General features: G+C 40.9%; 1 protein-coding gene across 4 annotated transcripts in view; it reads left to right on the forward strand.

Annotated features, from left to right (window-relative positions):
- pam (peptidylglycine alpha-amidating monooxygenase) overlaps positions 1-15252 on the forward strand; it is a 181857-nt gene that overhangs the window by 145269 nt on the left and 21336 nt on the right. For all 4 annotated transcript variants that reach the window (XM_082956764.1, XM_082956762.1, XM_082956769.1 and 1 more), the window contains 6 exons: positions 2374-2490; positions 2690-2762; positions 5295-5505; positions 7424-7627; positions 10336-10457; positions 13221-13317. In XM_082956764.1, the coding sequence (XP_082812890.1) occupies positions 2374-2490; positions 2690-2762; positions 5295-5505; positions 7424-7627; positions 10336-10457; positions 13221-13317 (824 nt within the window). The remainder of the gene's footprint in view (positions 1-2373; positions 2491-2689; positions 2763-5294; positions 5506-7423; positions 7628-10335; positions 10458-13220; positions 13318-15252) is intronic.

Here is a 15252-nt window from a genome sequence, read left to right on the forward strand (position 1 = left end):
TTGTATTTTTTATTCGGTACATGTGAATTTAACCACAAAAGGTATTTTATGTGGACTACATCATCACGCACAGTACTTTATCTGCAACATGTCAATTTGATGGAAACACATCTCTGGAGCGAAAATGTGGATTTTATAATATTCGCATGAAAATTGGTTGCCAATTGGATGGAAACCTAGCTAGTGTAGTATAGGGATCACATATTAGACAGTCATTTGCAGATTATAATTGTGTATAGAAATAGCTTATTAGGCATTTATCTTAATATCAGCAATTTACTAGGCCTTGAATTGATGACAATAATGAATTTATAACAGTTGGTAGCTTAGTCCACTTTTATGAAATCAGTTTGTGATGAATGGTGAGTGTAAGTATGGACTTGTTTCACTCACCTTAAGCAACATGTTTTTAAAGTAAACGAGAGCATAATAGACATTTTTGTCAATGTTTTTAAATGTATCGTTGTAAAAAGCGTAGTGAAAAAGATTCACAATGGGAAAACATGTTTTTTTAACGACCAAACCATGCCATGTATTTCTAAATACACATGACTCAATTATCCTAATAATATTTTAACCTTTATTTAACTAGGCAAGTCAGTTAAGAAGAAATTCTTATGTCCAATGACGGCCTACCCCGGCCAAACCCAGACGACAATGGGTCAACTGAGCACCGCCCTATGGGACTCCCAATCACGGCCGGGTTGTGATACAGCCTGGAATCGAACCAGAGTCTGTAGTGACGCTTCTAGCACTGAGATGCAGTGCCTTAGACCGCTGCACCACTCAGTCTTAATTAGCCTAATCATAACCTGGCTTCTGAGCTTCCCTCTTCCTAGTGCTGGCCATGACCATAACAGAGCCAATTTGAAGGGCCTAATTAGTTATCCCAGTGCATATGTCCAGCTCCAGTGATGTGGCCCATATCAATTACAGGAATGTGCAATATTAAAGGTAGAATATGCAGATATCGCTCCGCCATTTCCTGGTTGCTAAAATTCTAATAGTTCTCCTCATTTCAGTTTGTGACAAAACAAGCAAGAATCATTGTACCATCTAAACCGCTCTGAAATATATTTTCAATAACCAAAAATATTGTATTTTTAGCTTATTTTAAACTGGTCTACAAAACTTAAGAATGGGAAGCATAGAGAGAGTGCACATAGAACATATCTTACTGCTTCTTAGACTTTCTTTCAATGAGAATGACAGATCTATAACTACATTTCTATGTGAATTTGGTCTTGTCGCCCAAAAAGTTACACATTGCAGCTTTAAAATATTTTACCAAAAAATAACTTATTTTAGTGTTTTGTTCATTAGTCCACTGTTGATATGGTTCCAGAAAAATGTGCTTGTCAGCAGTTAAGTTGTAACTTTCCGTACAAATCAAAAATTGTCATGACATACTAAAATATGTTTTAGAAGAAAAATATCCCTTTAACTGGCCAAGACTCTCCCTGTGAAATAACATATACATTTTATGATCCGCCGACCGTGAGCCACCATGCGCTAACAGGCAAAAGCTAATTCCGCTAACTGCCCTTGCCTCAGCACTCTTCTTAAGACTGTGGAGCCAGATGAGAGGGGAAAATGAATTAGCTAGGTCATTAGGTGAGAACGGATAGTCCCTCTCTATATCAGTCATCAGTATACACCCCAGCTACAGTTCCTTATTTACTGCTGTCCTACCTTAAACTCGTTAGGCTCTTGTAGCTGATGCGTAATTCATCAAAAGGTCAAAAGTTCAGGGATGTGAACAAACGGGTCCCTGGTGGTGTTCATTGACGAATGCAGTTTTGTTTCATAGACTAGATAGAGGCGTGATTTATTATATATTTTGTGCTTACTTCACTATAGGGACATTACTGAGTTTGTTAGGTATAAGGCATTGTTTTTCCATCGAGGAGTCCACAGGGAGTTCGAGGATAAAAGTGAGGGATCGGAAACCAAGAATAAAAGTTGGGGTCCTCTGTTATTTTTCTGTGAATTCCAGAAGGGACTGATTATAGCAGGGACTCAGGAAGAGTTCAAGGTATTTGTTGAAGTATTTGGGATTGTTTGAGTGAATCATTTGTACGATTTTGTCACTTTTGTGTCCATGGCGCCTCCCCCTTTGATGGAAACCTGCTGATTAAGTAATAGCGTTCCCCTTCAAACAAACAAAACAAATATGACTTGCCGAGTCATCACATTTGGGTTGTTATGCATTGATTTGAGTGTTTGCATCCCAAATGGCACCCTATTCCCTATATAGTACACTACTTTTGACCAAGGGCTCTGGTCAAAGTAGTTCATGATACAGTAGGTAATAGGGACAATTTTATATGTTTTCTCTGTATTTTAACACAAGTCATTCTCCTTCCGTTGCAGCTCCTTCGACAACAGCGGCAAATACCAGCAGCAGTCCCTGGGTCCCATTCAACAGTCCACCATTCTCGTGGTGGATCCTGTCAAAGGCAGCGTACTCAAGGCCTCCGGCAGAAATATGTAAGAGCGTTACCACCGCTGTGCAAACGAGGGCAATTAGGCGTTTTGAGACATAAGAGGTCTTACGTAATGAACACACAGGCTTTGTCCAAAATGGCACCCTTATTCCCTATGTAGTGCACTAAGTAGACTCCTAGGACGTGATGTTGTTGTCTTCATTCAAAGCATTTAAGGAGTGTTTTCTTCGTGTGCTCGGCAGGTTTTACTTGCCTCACGGAATCACCACGGACAAGGACAATAACTACTGGGTCACAGACGTGGCGCTTCATCAGGTGAGAACCATAGTGTTCACATCCTCACTGGCCTTCATCAGGTGAGAAACATAGTGTTCACATCCTCACTGGCCTTCATCAGGTGAGAACCATAGTGTTCACATCCTCACTGGCCTTCATCAGGTGAGAACCATAGTGTTCACATCCTCACTGGCCTTCATCAGGTGAGAACCATAGTGTTCACAACCTCACTGGCCTTCATCAGGTCAGAACCATAGTGTTCACATCCTCACTGGCCTTCATCAGGTGAGAAACATAGTGTTCACATCCTCACTGGCCTTCATCAGGTGAGAACCATAGTGTTCACATCCTCACTGGCCTTCATCAGGTGAGAACCATAGTGTTCACATCCTCACTGGCCTTCATCAGGTGAGAACCATAGTGTTCACATCCTCACTGGCCTTCATCAGGTGAGAAACATAGTGTTCACATCCTCACTGGCCTTCATCAGGTGAGAACCATAGTGTTCACAACCTCACTGGCCTTCATCAGGTGAGAACCATAGTGTTCACATCCTCACTGGCCTTCATCAGGTCAGAACCATAGTGTTCACAACCTCACTGGCCTTCATCAGGTGAGAACCATAGTGTTCACATCCTCACTGGCCTTCATCAGGTGAGAACCATAGTGTTCACATCCTCACTGGCCTTCATCAGGTGAGAAACATAGTGTTCACAACCTCACTGGCCTTCATCAGGTGAGAACCATAGTGTTCACAACGTCACTGGCCTTCATCAGGTGAGAACCATAGTGTTCACATCCTCACTGGCCTTCATCAGGTGAGAACCATAGTGTTCACAACCTCACTGGCCTTCATCAGGTCAGAACCATAGTGTTCACATCCTCACTGGCCTTCATCAGGTGAGAAACATAGTGTTCACATCCTCACTGGCCTTCATCAGGTGAGAACCATAGTGTTCACATCCTCACTGGCCTTCATCAGGTGAGAACCATAGTGTTCACATCCTCACTGGCCTTCATCAGGTGAGAACCATAGTGTTCACATCCTCACTGGCCTTCATCAGGTGAGAACCATAGTGTTCACAACCTCACTGGCCTTCATCAGGTGAGAACCATAGTGTTCACATCCTCACTGGCCTTCATCAGGTGAGAACCATAGTGTTCACATCCTCACTGGCCTTCATCAGGTGAGAACCATAGTGTTCACAACGTCACTGGCCTTCATCAGGTGAGAACCATAGTGTTCACAACCTCACTGGCCTTCATCAGGTGAGAACCATAGTGTTCACATCCTCACTGGCCTTCATCAGGTGAGAACCATAGTGTTCACATCCTCACTGGCCTTCATCAGGTGAGAAACATAGTGTTCACATCCTCACTGGCCTTCATCAGGTGAGAACCATAGTGTTCACATCCTCACTGGCCTTCATCAGGTGAGAACCATAGTGTTCACAACGTCACTGGCCTTCATCAGGTGAGAACCATAGTGTTCACATCCTCACTGGCCTTCATCAGGTGAGAACCATAGTGTTCACATCCTCACTGGCCTTCATCAGGTCAGAACCATAGTGTTCACATCCTTACTGGCCTTAATCAGGTGAGAACCATAGTGTTCACAACGTCACTGGCCTTCATCAGGTGAGAACCATAGTGTTCACATCCTCACTGGCCTTCATCAGGTCAGAAACATAGTGTTCACAACCTCACTGGCCTTCATCAGGTGAGAACCATAGTGTTCACATCCTTACTGGCCTTCATCAGGTGAGAACCATAGTGTTCACATCCTCACTGGCCTTCATCAGGTCAGAACCATAGTGTTCACATCCTCACTGGCCTTCATCAGGTGAGAACCATAGTGTTCACATCCTCACTGGCCTTCATCAGGTCAGAACCATAGTGTTCACATCCTCACTGGCCTTCATCAGGTGAGAACCATAGTGTTCACATCCTCACTGGCCTTCATCAGGTGAGAAACATAGTGTTCACAACCTCACTGGCCTTCATCAGGTGAGAACCATAGTGTTCACATCCTCACTGGCCTTCATCAGGTGAGAACCATAGTGTTCACATCCTCACTGGCCTTCATCAGGTGAGAACCATAGTGTTCACATCCTCACTGGCCTTCATCAGGTCAGAACCATAGTGTTCACATCCTCACTGGCCTTCATCAGGTGAGAACCATAGTGTTCACATCCTCACTGGCCTTCATCAGGTGAGAACCATAGTGTTCACATCCTTACTGGCCATATGAAATGTCTGATTGAGTCGGCATATGCAATGTGTCTGAGTCGGCATATGCTACCATATGGTATGAAAGGGGCTCATTTGTCATGTACCAAGACTCACTAGAGAAAAACCAGTGAGTTGTACTGTTGTTCCATTTGGCTTTAGTGATCGTAAGGCCAGGAGTTTTTCCTGAGAACATGACCTAACTCCCGTACTTCCCTACCGAAATGGCACCCTGTTCCCTAGTGCACTACTTTTGACCAGTGCCCTATAGAAATAGGGTGCCATTTGGGACATAGCCTTTGACTTTCGTAGTGTACAACATACTCTGTCCCCCTCACCTAGGTGTTCAAACTCAGCAGCGATGGCCGGGACAAACCCCTGGTTGTGCTGGGAGAGGCCTTTGAACCAGGAAGTGACAAAGAGCACTTCTGCAAGCCCACCGACGTGGCAGTGGACCCCGTGACCGGGAACGTGTACGTGTCAGACGGATACTGCAATGCCAGGATACTTAAGTTCTCACCCGAGGGAAAATACCTGTCACACTGGGGAGCAGGTTTGTAGTACATGCTCCAGACGTGCCCATGTTTGCACACACCACACACACACACACACACACACACACACACACACTCACCACAAACACACACACACACACTCACCACAAACACACACACACACACTCACCACAAACACACACATTCAGACAAACATGAACACACACACACACACACACACACACACACACACACACACACACACACACACACATTCAGACAAACATGAACACACACACAATGAAAGATTTATTGGCAGTTTGTTTGAAGCGAAGGCCATGTCAGGCTCAACTTGACAAAATGTGTTTGAATCTATAGTGATTTACCTGTAATAGCGTGCCAATATATTCTGCTGATGTGGCTGCTGTGCACTCCTCTTCATTACCCCATGGTGCAGTACATCACAGCGGTGCTTTTACGGTAAATCATTCAATAGGCCTTAGAGGACATGCAGTGGCTGAAGACCTCTACACACTTCTAACTAGTGGGAACACAGGTTATTTACAGTATCTGGATTACCTAGTGAAATATCAAATACACTTCTAACTAGTGGGAACACAGATTATTTACAGTATCTGGATTACCTGGTGAAATATCAAATACACTTCTAACTAGTGGGAACACAGATTATTTACAGTATCTGGATTACCTAGTGAAATATCAAATACACTTCTAACTAGTGGGAACACAGATTATTTACAGTATCTGGATTACCTAGTGAAATATCAAATACACTTCTAACTAGTGGGAACACAGATTATTTACAGTATCTGGATTACCTGGTGAAATATCAAATACACTTCTAACTAGTGGGAACACAGATTATTTACAGTATCTGGATTACCTGGTGAAATATCAAATACACTTCTTACTAGTGGGAACACAGATTATTTACAGTATCTGGATTACCTGGTGAAATATCAAATACACTTCTAACTAGTGGGAACACAGATTATTTACAGTATCTGGATTACCTAGTGAAATATCAAATACACTTCTAACTAGTGGGAACACAGATTATTTACAGTATCTGGATTACCTGGTGAAATATCAAATACACTTCTAACTAGTGGGAACACAGATTATTTACAGTATCTGGATTACCTAGTGAAATATCAAATACACTTCTAACTAGTGGGAACACAGATTATTTACAGTATCTGGATTACCTAGTGAAATATCAAATACACTTCTAACTAGTGGGAACACAGATTATTTACAGTATCTGGATTACCTGGTGAAATATCAAATACACTTCTAACTAGTGGGAACACAGATTATTTACAGTATCTGGATTACCTGGTGAAATATCAAATACACTTCTATCCACACACACTCCCATCTTATTCTCCCAATTCTCCTTTCAAATATTCAATAACAATTGTGCCAATAGAAACTGGGTATAGTGAATATATTAAGACACAATAATAATTTGAGCTGAGTATTATCAAGGTAGTCCAACTCCATGTTTTAACTTTGACATGATGGTGGGGGGGTTCTGCTGGGTCACGGATTCCGTGGTTAGGAACATTGTTTTGCACATCTTGTTGGTCCCAAGAACATTCACCATGCTCTAAGGAGGTAACACCAGCGTAGAGAGAGAGGACTCATCTTTGTGTCTGTGACAGCATGAGCAGCTGGTTATAAAACAGGTTATATCTATCTGGAGTCCTCTATCTCCATGGTAACACCACGAAATGTCTGGGCCACAATGTTCTCAGACAAAGTGAATCTAAGTGATTCACTCCCTGGGCCGTGCTCAAAGACCGTTTGATTCACAGTTGTCTTTGAGTTGTTCTGGGTCATATTCACTAGGCATGAAACTCAAGAAAAAAGTCCCAAACTGGGATACACACCATTTTCAAACATTTTGTTACGCTGTGCCCGAATGAACATGACCCTGTTCTTCCCTCTCAGGCTCATCAGACAGAAGGAGAAGGGTCCAGTTCCGAATCCCACACAGCCTAGTGTTTCTGCCTGACAGGCGGGAGCTGTGTGTGGCTGACAGGGAGAATGGTCGCATCCAGTGCTTTGTCGCTGAATCCGGGGAATTCGTCAAGGAGATCAAGAAGCAGGAGTTTGGAGGGGAAGTGTTTGCCATCTCCTACGCACCTGTGCATGGTGAGTCTGGTGTGGTTTAAGAAAAAGAATATAACACCTATTATCTCTGCTTATGGTTTGAGAATAGAACACCTATTATCTCTATGGTTAGAGAATAGAACACCTAGTATCTCTATGGTTATGGTTAGAGAATAGAACACCTATTATCTCTATGGTAATGGTTAGAGAATAGAACACCTATTATCTCTGGTTATGGTTAGAGAATAGAACACCTATTATCTCTATGGTTATGGGTAGAGAATAGAACACCTGTTATCTCTATGGGTAGAGAATAGAACACCTATTATCTCTGGTTATGGGTAGAGAATAGAACACCTATTATCTCTATGGGTAGAGAATAGAACACCTATTATCTCTGGTTATGGGTAGAGAATAGAACACCTATTATCTCTATGGGTAGAGAATAGAACACCTATTATCTCTGGTTATGGGTAGAGAATAGAACACCTATTATCTCTATGGTTATGGTTAGAGAATAGAACACCTATTATCTCTATGGTTATGGTTAGAGAATAGAACACCTATTATCTCTGGTTATGGTTAGAGAATAGAACACCTATTATCTCTATGGTTATGGGTAGAGAATAGAACACCTATTATCTCTATGGGTAGAGAATAGAACACCTATTATCTCTGGTTATGGGTAGAGAATAGAACACCTATTATCTCTATGGGTAGAGAATAGAACACCTATTATCTCTATGGTTATGGTTAGAGAATATAACACCTATTATCTCTGGTTATGGTTAGAGAATAGAACACCTATTATCTCTATGGTTATGGTTAGAGAATAGAACACCTATTATCTCTATGGTTATGGTTAGAGAATAGAACACCTATTATCTCTATGGTTATGGGTAGAGAATAGAACGCCTATTATCTCTATGGTTATGGGTAGAGAATAGAACGCCTATTATCTCTATGGTTATGGGTAGAGAATAGAACACCTGTTATCTCTATGGTTAGAGAATAGAACACCTATTATCTCTATGGTTATGGTTAGAGAATAGAACACCTATTATCTCTATGGTTATGGGTAGAGAATAGAACACCTATTATCTCTATGGTTATGGGTAGAGAATAGAACACCTATTATCTCTATGGTTATGGGTAGAGAATAGAACACCTATTATCTCTATGGTTATGGGTAGAGAATAGAACACCTATTATCTCTATGGTTAGAGAATAGAACACCTAGTATCTCTATGGTTAGAGAATAGAACACCTAGTATCTCTATGGTTATGGGTAGAGAATAGAACACCTATTATCTCTATGGTTATGGTTAGAGAATAGAACACCTATTATCTCTATGGTTATGGGTAGAGAATAGAACACCTATTATCTCTATGGTTATGGTTAGAGAATAGAACACCTATTATCTCTATGGTTATGGGTAGAGAATAGAACACCTATTATCTCTATGGTTAGAGAATAGAACACCTATTATCTCTATGGTTAGAGAATAGAACACCTATTATCTCTATGGTTATGGGTAGAGAATAGAACACCTATTATCTCTATGGTTATGGTTAGAGAATAGAACACTAAATCTGTTTCTCATATCTCTATGGCAGGGTTGGGCAACTTGCGCCCCACCTTTTGAAGGCCGTTGGATCAATTCCCACAAAAATAAACAGTAGAAAAATATATTTATTTGTTTATTTATTTTGGGGGTGGAACTCATTTGGGGTTTTAACTTCCCGTTGAGAGTTAGAATAGTAGGAAAACACAAGGTGCACTTTTAAAATGAGGTTGTGCATCAGCAGTTTTCCTCTTATGTCAGTCACTGACAGTCACTCAATTAGCCCTTGTCAGCTAACATTTTTAGATTGCTAAGTTAGTTTAGCAGGCAGCTATCTAAACTTGTTATCACGGTCAAATTACTGGCCGGGGGTCCCCCATTGATTTTGTTAGTCAGTCTCACTCAGATATCATATAAAAAAAACTGCAAACATTTCTCTTCACCCTATGGCAAAATTATTAAAATTGCATGAAATGAGTTATAAAATTGCTAAATCTTCTTTCTGTCCCATGGCAAAATGTGTAGAATTGCAGCTAACTTGCATTTAAACTGAAACGTTTTCTCTACACTCCGTGGCAAAATGTGTAGAATAAAAAAAGAAAATATATATATATTTTTTGACCCCCATCAAAGTTGCCCATTCCTGCGCTTTGGTTATGGGTAAAGAATAGAACACCAAATCTGTGTTATATCTCTATGGTTATGGCTATGTCATATTCGCAGGGATTTATTTTCTGGGAATAATTCAGGTGTAAAATTATTTAAACCATACATCACACTTTTATATCGGTTGCCAGTGTGTTTTATTCGAGGAAAATTAGACACCAGCATCTTAGAGAAATGATACATCCACATCCCCATAATAAACCCACTTCATTTCATCTGCACACTGTAAGGTCTTTCCTAGAGCCAGCTAATTGCACCATTTCACTTTGAAACAAATGTTTTTGTGATGCCGACTTTCATGTTGCGTCGCCCTGCCTAATGTGCATGCAAGTCTTCAAAGGGGAAAATCCATATTTATGTGCCTGTTCCCTTAACCCGTGTGTGTGTGTGTGTGTGTGTGTGTGGTGTGTGTGTGTGTGTGTGTGTGTGTGTGTGTGTGTGTGTGTGTGTGTGTGTGTGTGTGTGTGTGTGTGTGTGTGTGTGTGTGTGTGCGCCTTATGCAAATGTATGTGTATCCAGGTGGTCTGATCTACGCGGTGAATGGGGAATCTGCGTACGGGCGCTCTGCCCCTCTCAAAGGCTTTGTGATTAATTATTCAACCAAGGAGATCCTGGATGACTTCAGCCCAGAAAACGCACAGGTTGGTTACGGATGGGAGGGAGGGCTCTGCTGCAAACACAACCATTTTTCTGCAAACCAGAGCAGCAATAAATAACAGTATTGAACATCCTTCTGATTCAATCAGCATGTACCATTAATAAGTAAATAAATAAAGAGTGGTCTCTCTGGTCTAATGATGTCCCCATTTTGGCCCTTTTGGCTTTTCATAACAAAGCTGCTAGACATTTAGTTGCTTGTAGAGTAGCTGCTAAATAGCTAGTGTATTTCAGTGTACATTTACATCTCAGTCATTTAGAAAACGCTCTTATCCAGAGTGACTAACAGTAGTGAGTGCATTCATTTTCAGACTTTTTCGTACTGGTCCCCCGTGGGTATCGAACGAGCACTCTATACAGGCTTGTTATAGCCACTAGTACAGTACATCTTCACTACCTTCAGGATAACGACCCTTGGCAAATGCAATAAAGCTAAAAGCTGCAATATGTCATTTTTGTGGGTGACCCGACCAAATCCACATAGAAATGTAAGTTATAGATCTGTCATTCTCATTGAAAGCAAGTCTAAGAAGCGGTAGATATGTTCTATGCGTGCTTTTTTCTATGCTTTCCGTTTTTATACGTCATTTGCGTCTTTTACTTTTGGTTTTGTACACCATATTCTTGGATCAACAAGGACAGTTATGGCCTTATGTTGATGGGGATAACCTGCTTGACTGAGGAGGCCCTCCGGACACAAACCACAGAGGGAGCTCTGTACCGAGCAATCACCTTAATTACTATTCCTGTTACCTCAATCACTATCAGGCACTTCACACACCAGTCGAAGATTGGAATTATCTGAAATCTTACCTGCCTATTGAGCCGTAGAGCAAGCAAAGAAAATAGTTATTGATCTTCATTGACGGTACGTGATGTGTCTAATACAGTAGGGCAGCAGGTAGCCTAGTGGTTAGAGCATTGGGCCAGTAACCGAAAAGTTGCTGGATTGAATCCCTGAGCTGACAAGGTAAAAATCTGTCGTTCTGCCCCCAAGCAAGGCAGTTAACCCACTGATCCCCGGGTGCCGAAGACGTGGATGTCGATTATGGCAGCCCCCTGCACCTCTGATTCAGAGGGGTTGGGTTAAATGCAGAAGACACATTTCAGTTGAAGGCATTCAGTTGTACAACTGACTAGGTATCAACAGCAGTTTTTTGTTGTTGCTGGAACTCAAATGAGATTCTGCCAACAAACATTAGAGTCACTGGCAGAATGTTTACACGTGATAGTTGGGATCAGACTTAAAGGCATTGTCCATCCAAATTGCAACATGACATATTGGTTTCCTGTAAGCAGTGTATGGATATGGTTAGACAGCAATCCGTGCTTTGGTTTTGTCCATTAACTGCTTACAGGGTAAGTAAACCAATGTAAATGTGTGAATCGGGTGAACTTTCCTTTTAAAAGCTATGGTCTGACAATGGCTCCACTGATTGTGAGATAGATCTACACCCTCGTCTCTGACTACTTGAGCCACTTAAAGTGATAGTGTCATCTTCTTCCAGGAGAGTTAATCATTCTTCCTATCCCTGTCTGGCCAGCCCTGATGCATGACTACCTGATTTAGTGCCTCTGAGCTAATCAGATGCCAGCAGGGAATTTCATTAAAACGGCAATAAAATAAAGATCTGCCTGCCGTATCGCTTGGGGTTGGTTTCTGTGTGCCAAGTTGAGTAGTTCAATAAAATAAAGATCTGCCTGCCGTATCGCTTGGGGTTGGTTTCTGTGTGCCAAGTTGAGTAGTTCAATAAAATAAAGATCTGCCTGCCGTATCGCTTGGGGTTGGTTTCTGTGTGCCAAGTTGAGTAGTTCAATAATATAAAGATCTGCCTGCCGTATCGCTTGGGGTTGGTTTCTGTGTGCCAAGTTGAGTAGTTCAATAAAATAAAGATCTGCCTGCCGTATCGCTTGGGGTTGGTTTCTGTGTGCCAAGTTGAGTAGTTCAATAAAATAAAGATCTGCCTGCCGTATCGCTTGGGGTTGGTTTCTGTGTGCCAAGTTGAGTAGTTCAATAAAATAAAGATCTGCCTGCCGTATCGCTTGGGGTTGGTTTCTGTGTGCCAAGTTGAGTAGTTCAATAAAATAAAGATCTGCCTGCCGTATCGCTTGGGGTTGGTTTCTGTGTGCCAAGTTGAGTAGTTCAATAAAATAAAGATCTGCCTGCCGTATCGCTTGGGGTTGGTTTCTGTGTGCCAAGTTGAGTGGGGTTTGTCTTTGTCGTCTATCTTGGATTGTAAACTACGAGGACAGGTAGACCTATTGGTTTATTAATTGGAAACGTTGATTTATCTCGATTTAGATCTGACTGTTACTTTATCAGTGAATCTATGCATACGACTTGAAGGGCTCCCGAGTGGCGCAGCGGTCTAAGGCGCTACATCTCAGTGTTAGAGGCGTCACTACAGACCCTGGTTCGATACCAGGCTGTATCACAACCGGCTGTGATTGGGAGTCCCAGAGGGCGGCGCACAATTGGCCCAGCGTCGTCCAGGTTAGGGTTTAGCCGGAGTAGGCCGTCATTGTAAATAAGAATTTGTTCTTAACTGACTTGTCTTGTTAAATAAATAAATAAAAAACAATATGTTTACATTTTGATTACTTTAAGTTTCATCTCATAGACTGAAGACATAATGAGTATTAAGTCTTGCATAATCTGACTGTATTAATGTGAAGTAGGGAATAATTTGAAGATGGTTGTTTTTGAATGGCTATACTAAGTACAGTTTGTCTTCCCTCTGTTTCAGGAGTTCGGAATGCCCCATGACATTGTTGTAACCAAAGATGGGCGTGTGTTTGTAGGAGATGCAGCCACAGACTCTGTGCTAAAGTTCTCCTCTGACAGTAAGCCAACTTTAACCAAAGTATTTTCATTTGATACTTCTATTCCAGATTATCCAGGATGTCTCATTAACAAAGTTCAATTAGATTAACCTTTCGACTATGAAATTAAACCTCTTAGATGTTAAGTCCCCCATATGGTTCTGGACCGGTTCCGAATGACATTTTGGTGTCCAAAGCAAAAATGTGTGAATGCCGTAGGGTCCGTGCCTTATAATGCCAGAAAGCCCCATCTGTCTGTTCTCTGTTTCCACTCTCCCAGCGGAGCTGACTTGAAGTGTCAGGTTTCAGACCCCACATTTGCATAGGGAATGACGTGTCACATTTTCTGGCCAATCCAGCCAAGCCTGGGTGACGGCATTTGAACGGTGACAGTCTAACAAGTCCAGGCACTGTGGTTTCATCTCACTGTGATATTCTCAGCCAGGTTTTAGAGGTCTCAACATCAAGAAATGCTAAATAATTTCCTAGAATTTAAACAAACACTTGAATGGTGTCTCTTCGCCGCTCAATGGAACGTTTAGGATAAAATGATTTTATGTGCCAATATTGTAGTCACTAAGTATGATCGTATTTATTTAGCAGTTAAAAGAAATGTGAAATCTTATAGCAAGTTGTTTATAATTTCATTGTTACTATATTTAGAAAACATTTCAGTCATTTTAAGCCCTATTGCCCCACTTTTGTTGAATTGGGAAAATAAATACCAGATTTTTCATATTTTCATAATATTTGTACCAGAGGTCGACCGATTAATTGTTATGGCCAATTAATTAGGTCCGATTTCAAGTTTTCTTAACAATCGGTAATCTGCATTTTTGGATGCCGATTACATTGCATTCCACAAGGAGACTGCGTGGCAGGCTGACTACCTGTTATGCGAGTGCAGCAAGGAGCCAAGGTAAGTTGCTAGCTAGCATTAAACTTATCTTATAAAAAACAATCAATCTTCACATAATCACTAGTTAACTACACATAGTTGATGATATTACTAGGTTGTCTTGCGAAACTATGTAGAATATTAGCCTGTTGGAAACTACAACTCCCTACTACATCACACAGTTCAGGTTTGATATGATTGATCTCTACAGAAACTGAGCATCGAGTTCACAGGGAAAAAAAGAAGGAAATGGAATTTGAATAATTGAACCGACTTCAGTCAATTAATGTCGGTTAATTGCTCAGCACTAACAAGTGACATCAATGAGGAATCATGGCTTCCATCTGGTCAGTGTGTCATGGAAAGAGCAGGTGTTCTTAATATTTTGTATACCCAGTGTAGTGTTACCACATCAATTGATAAACCATACAATTTCTATTGACAAAATTTGAAATATTTTTTATATTATTCCTTTGTATCAATACAGTTCAGAAATAGTTGTAATTTGTTTGATTGCGTTTTGTGTTTGGTGTAATTTCATGGTGTAATTGATGTGGACATAAATTTGCTATGTACAGTGTAATTGATGTGTTTATAGATATGTATAGTGTAATTGATGTGGATATTGATATTGATATTATGTACAGTGTAATTGATGTGTATATGGATATGTATACTGTAATTGATGTGGATATAGATATGTATAGTGAATTGATGTGGATATAGATATGCTATGTATAGTGAATTGATGTGTATATAGATATGTGTAGTGTAATTGATGTGGATATTGATATGCTATGTATACTGTGGATATAAACTCTTTTTCAGGACCCTGTCTTTCAAAGATCATTCGTAAAAATCCAAACAACTTCACAGATCTTCATTGTAAATGGTTTAAACACTGTTTCCCATGCTTGTTCAATGAACCATAAACAATTAATGAACATGCACCTGTGGAACGGTCGTTAAGACACTAACAGCTTACAGACGGTAGGCAATTAAGGTCACAGTTATGAAAACTTAGGACACTAAAGAGGTCTTTCTACTGACTCTGAAAC

This window comes from Salmo salar, chromosome 01 (assembly GCF_965601325.2).
Source record: "Salmo salar chromosome 01, fSalSal1, whole genome shotgun sequence".
NCBI lineage: Eukaryota > Metazoa > Chordata > Actinopteri > Salmoniformes > Salmonidae > Salmo > Salmo salar.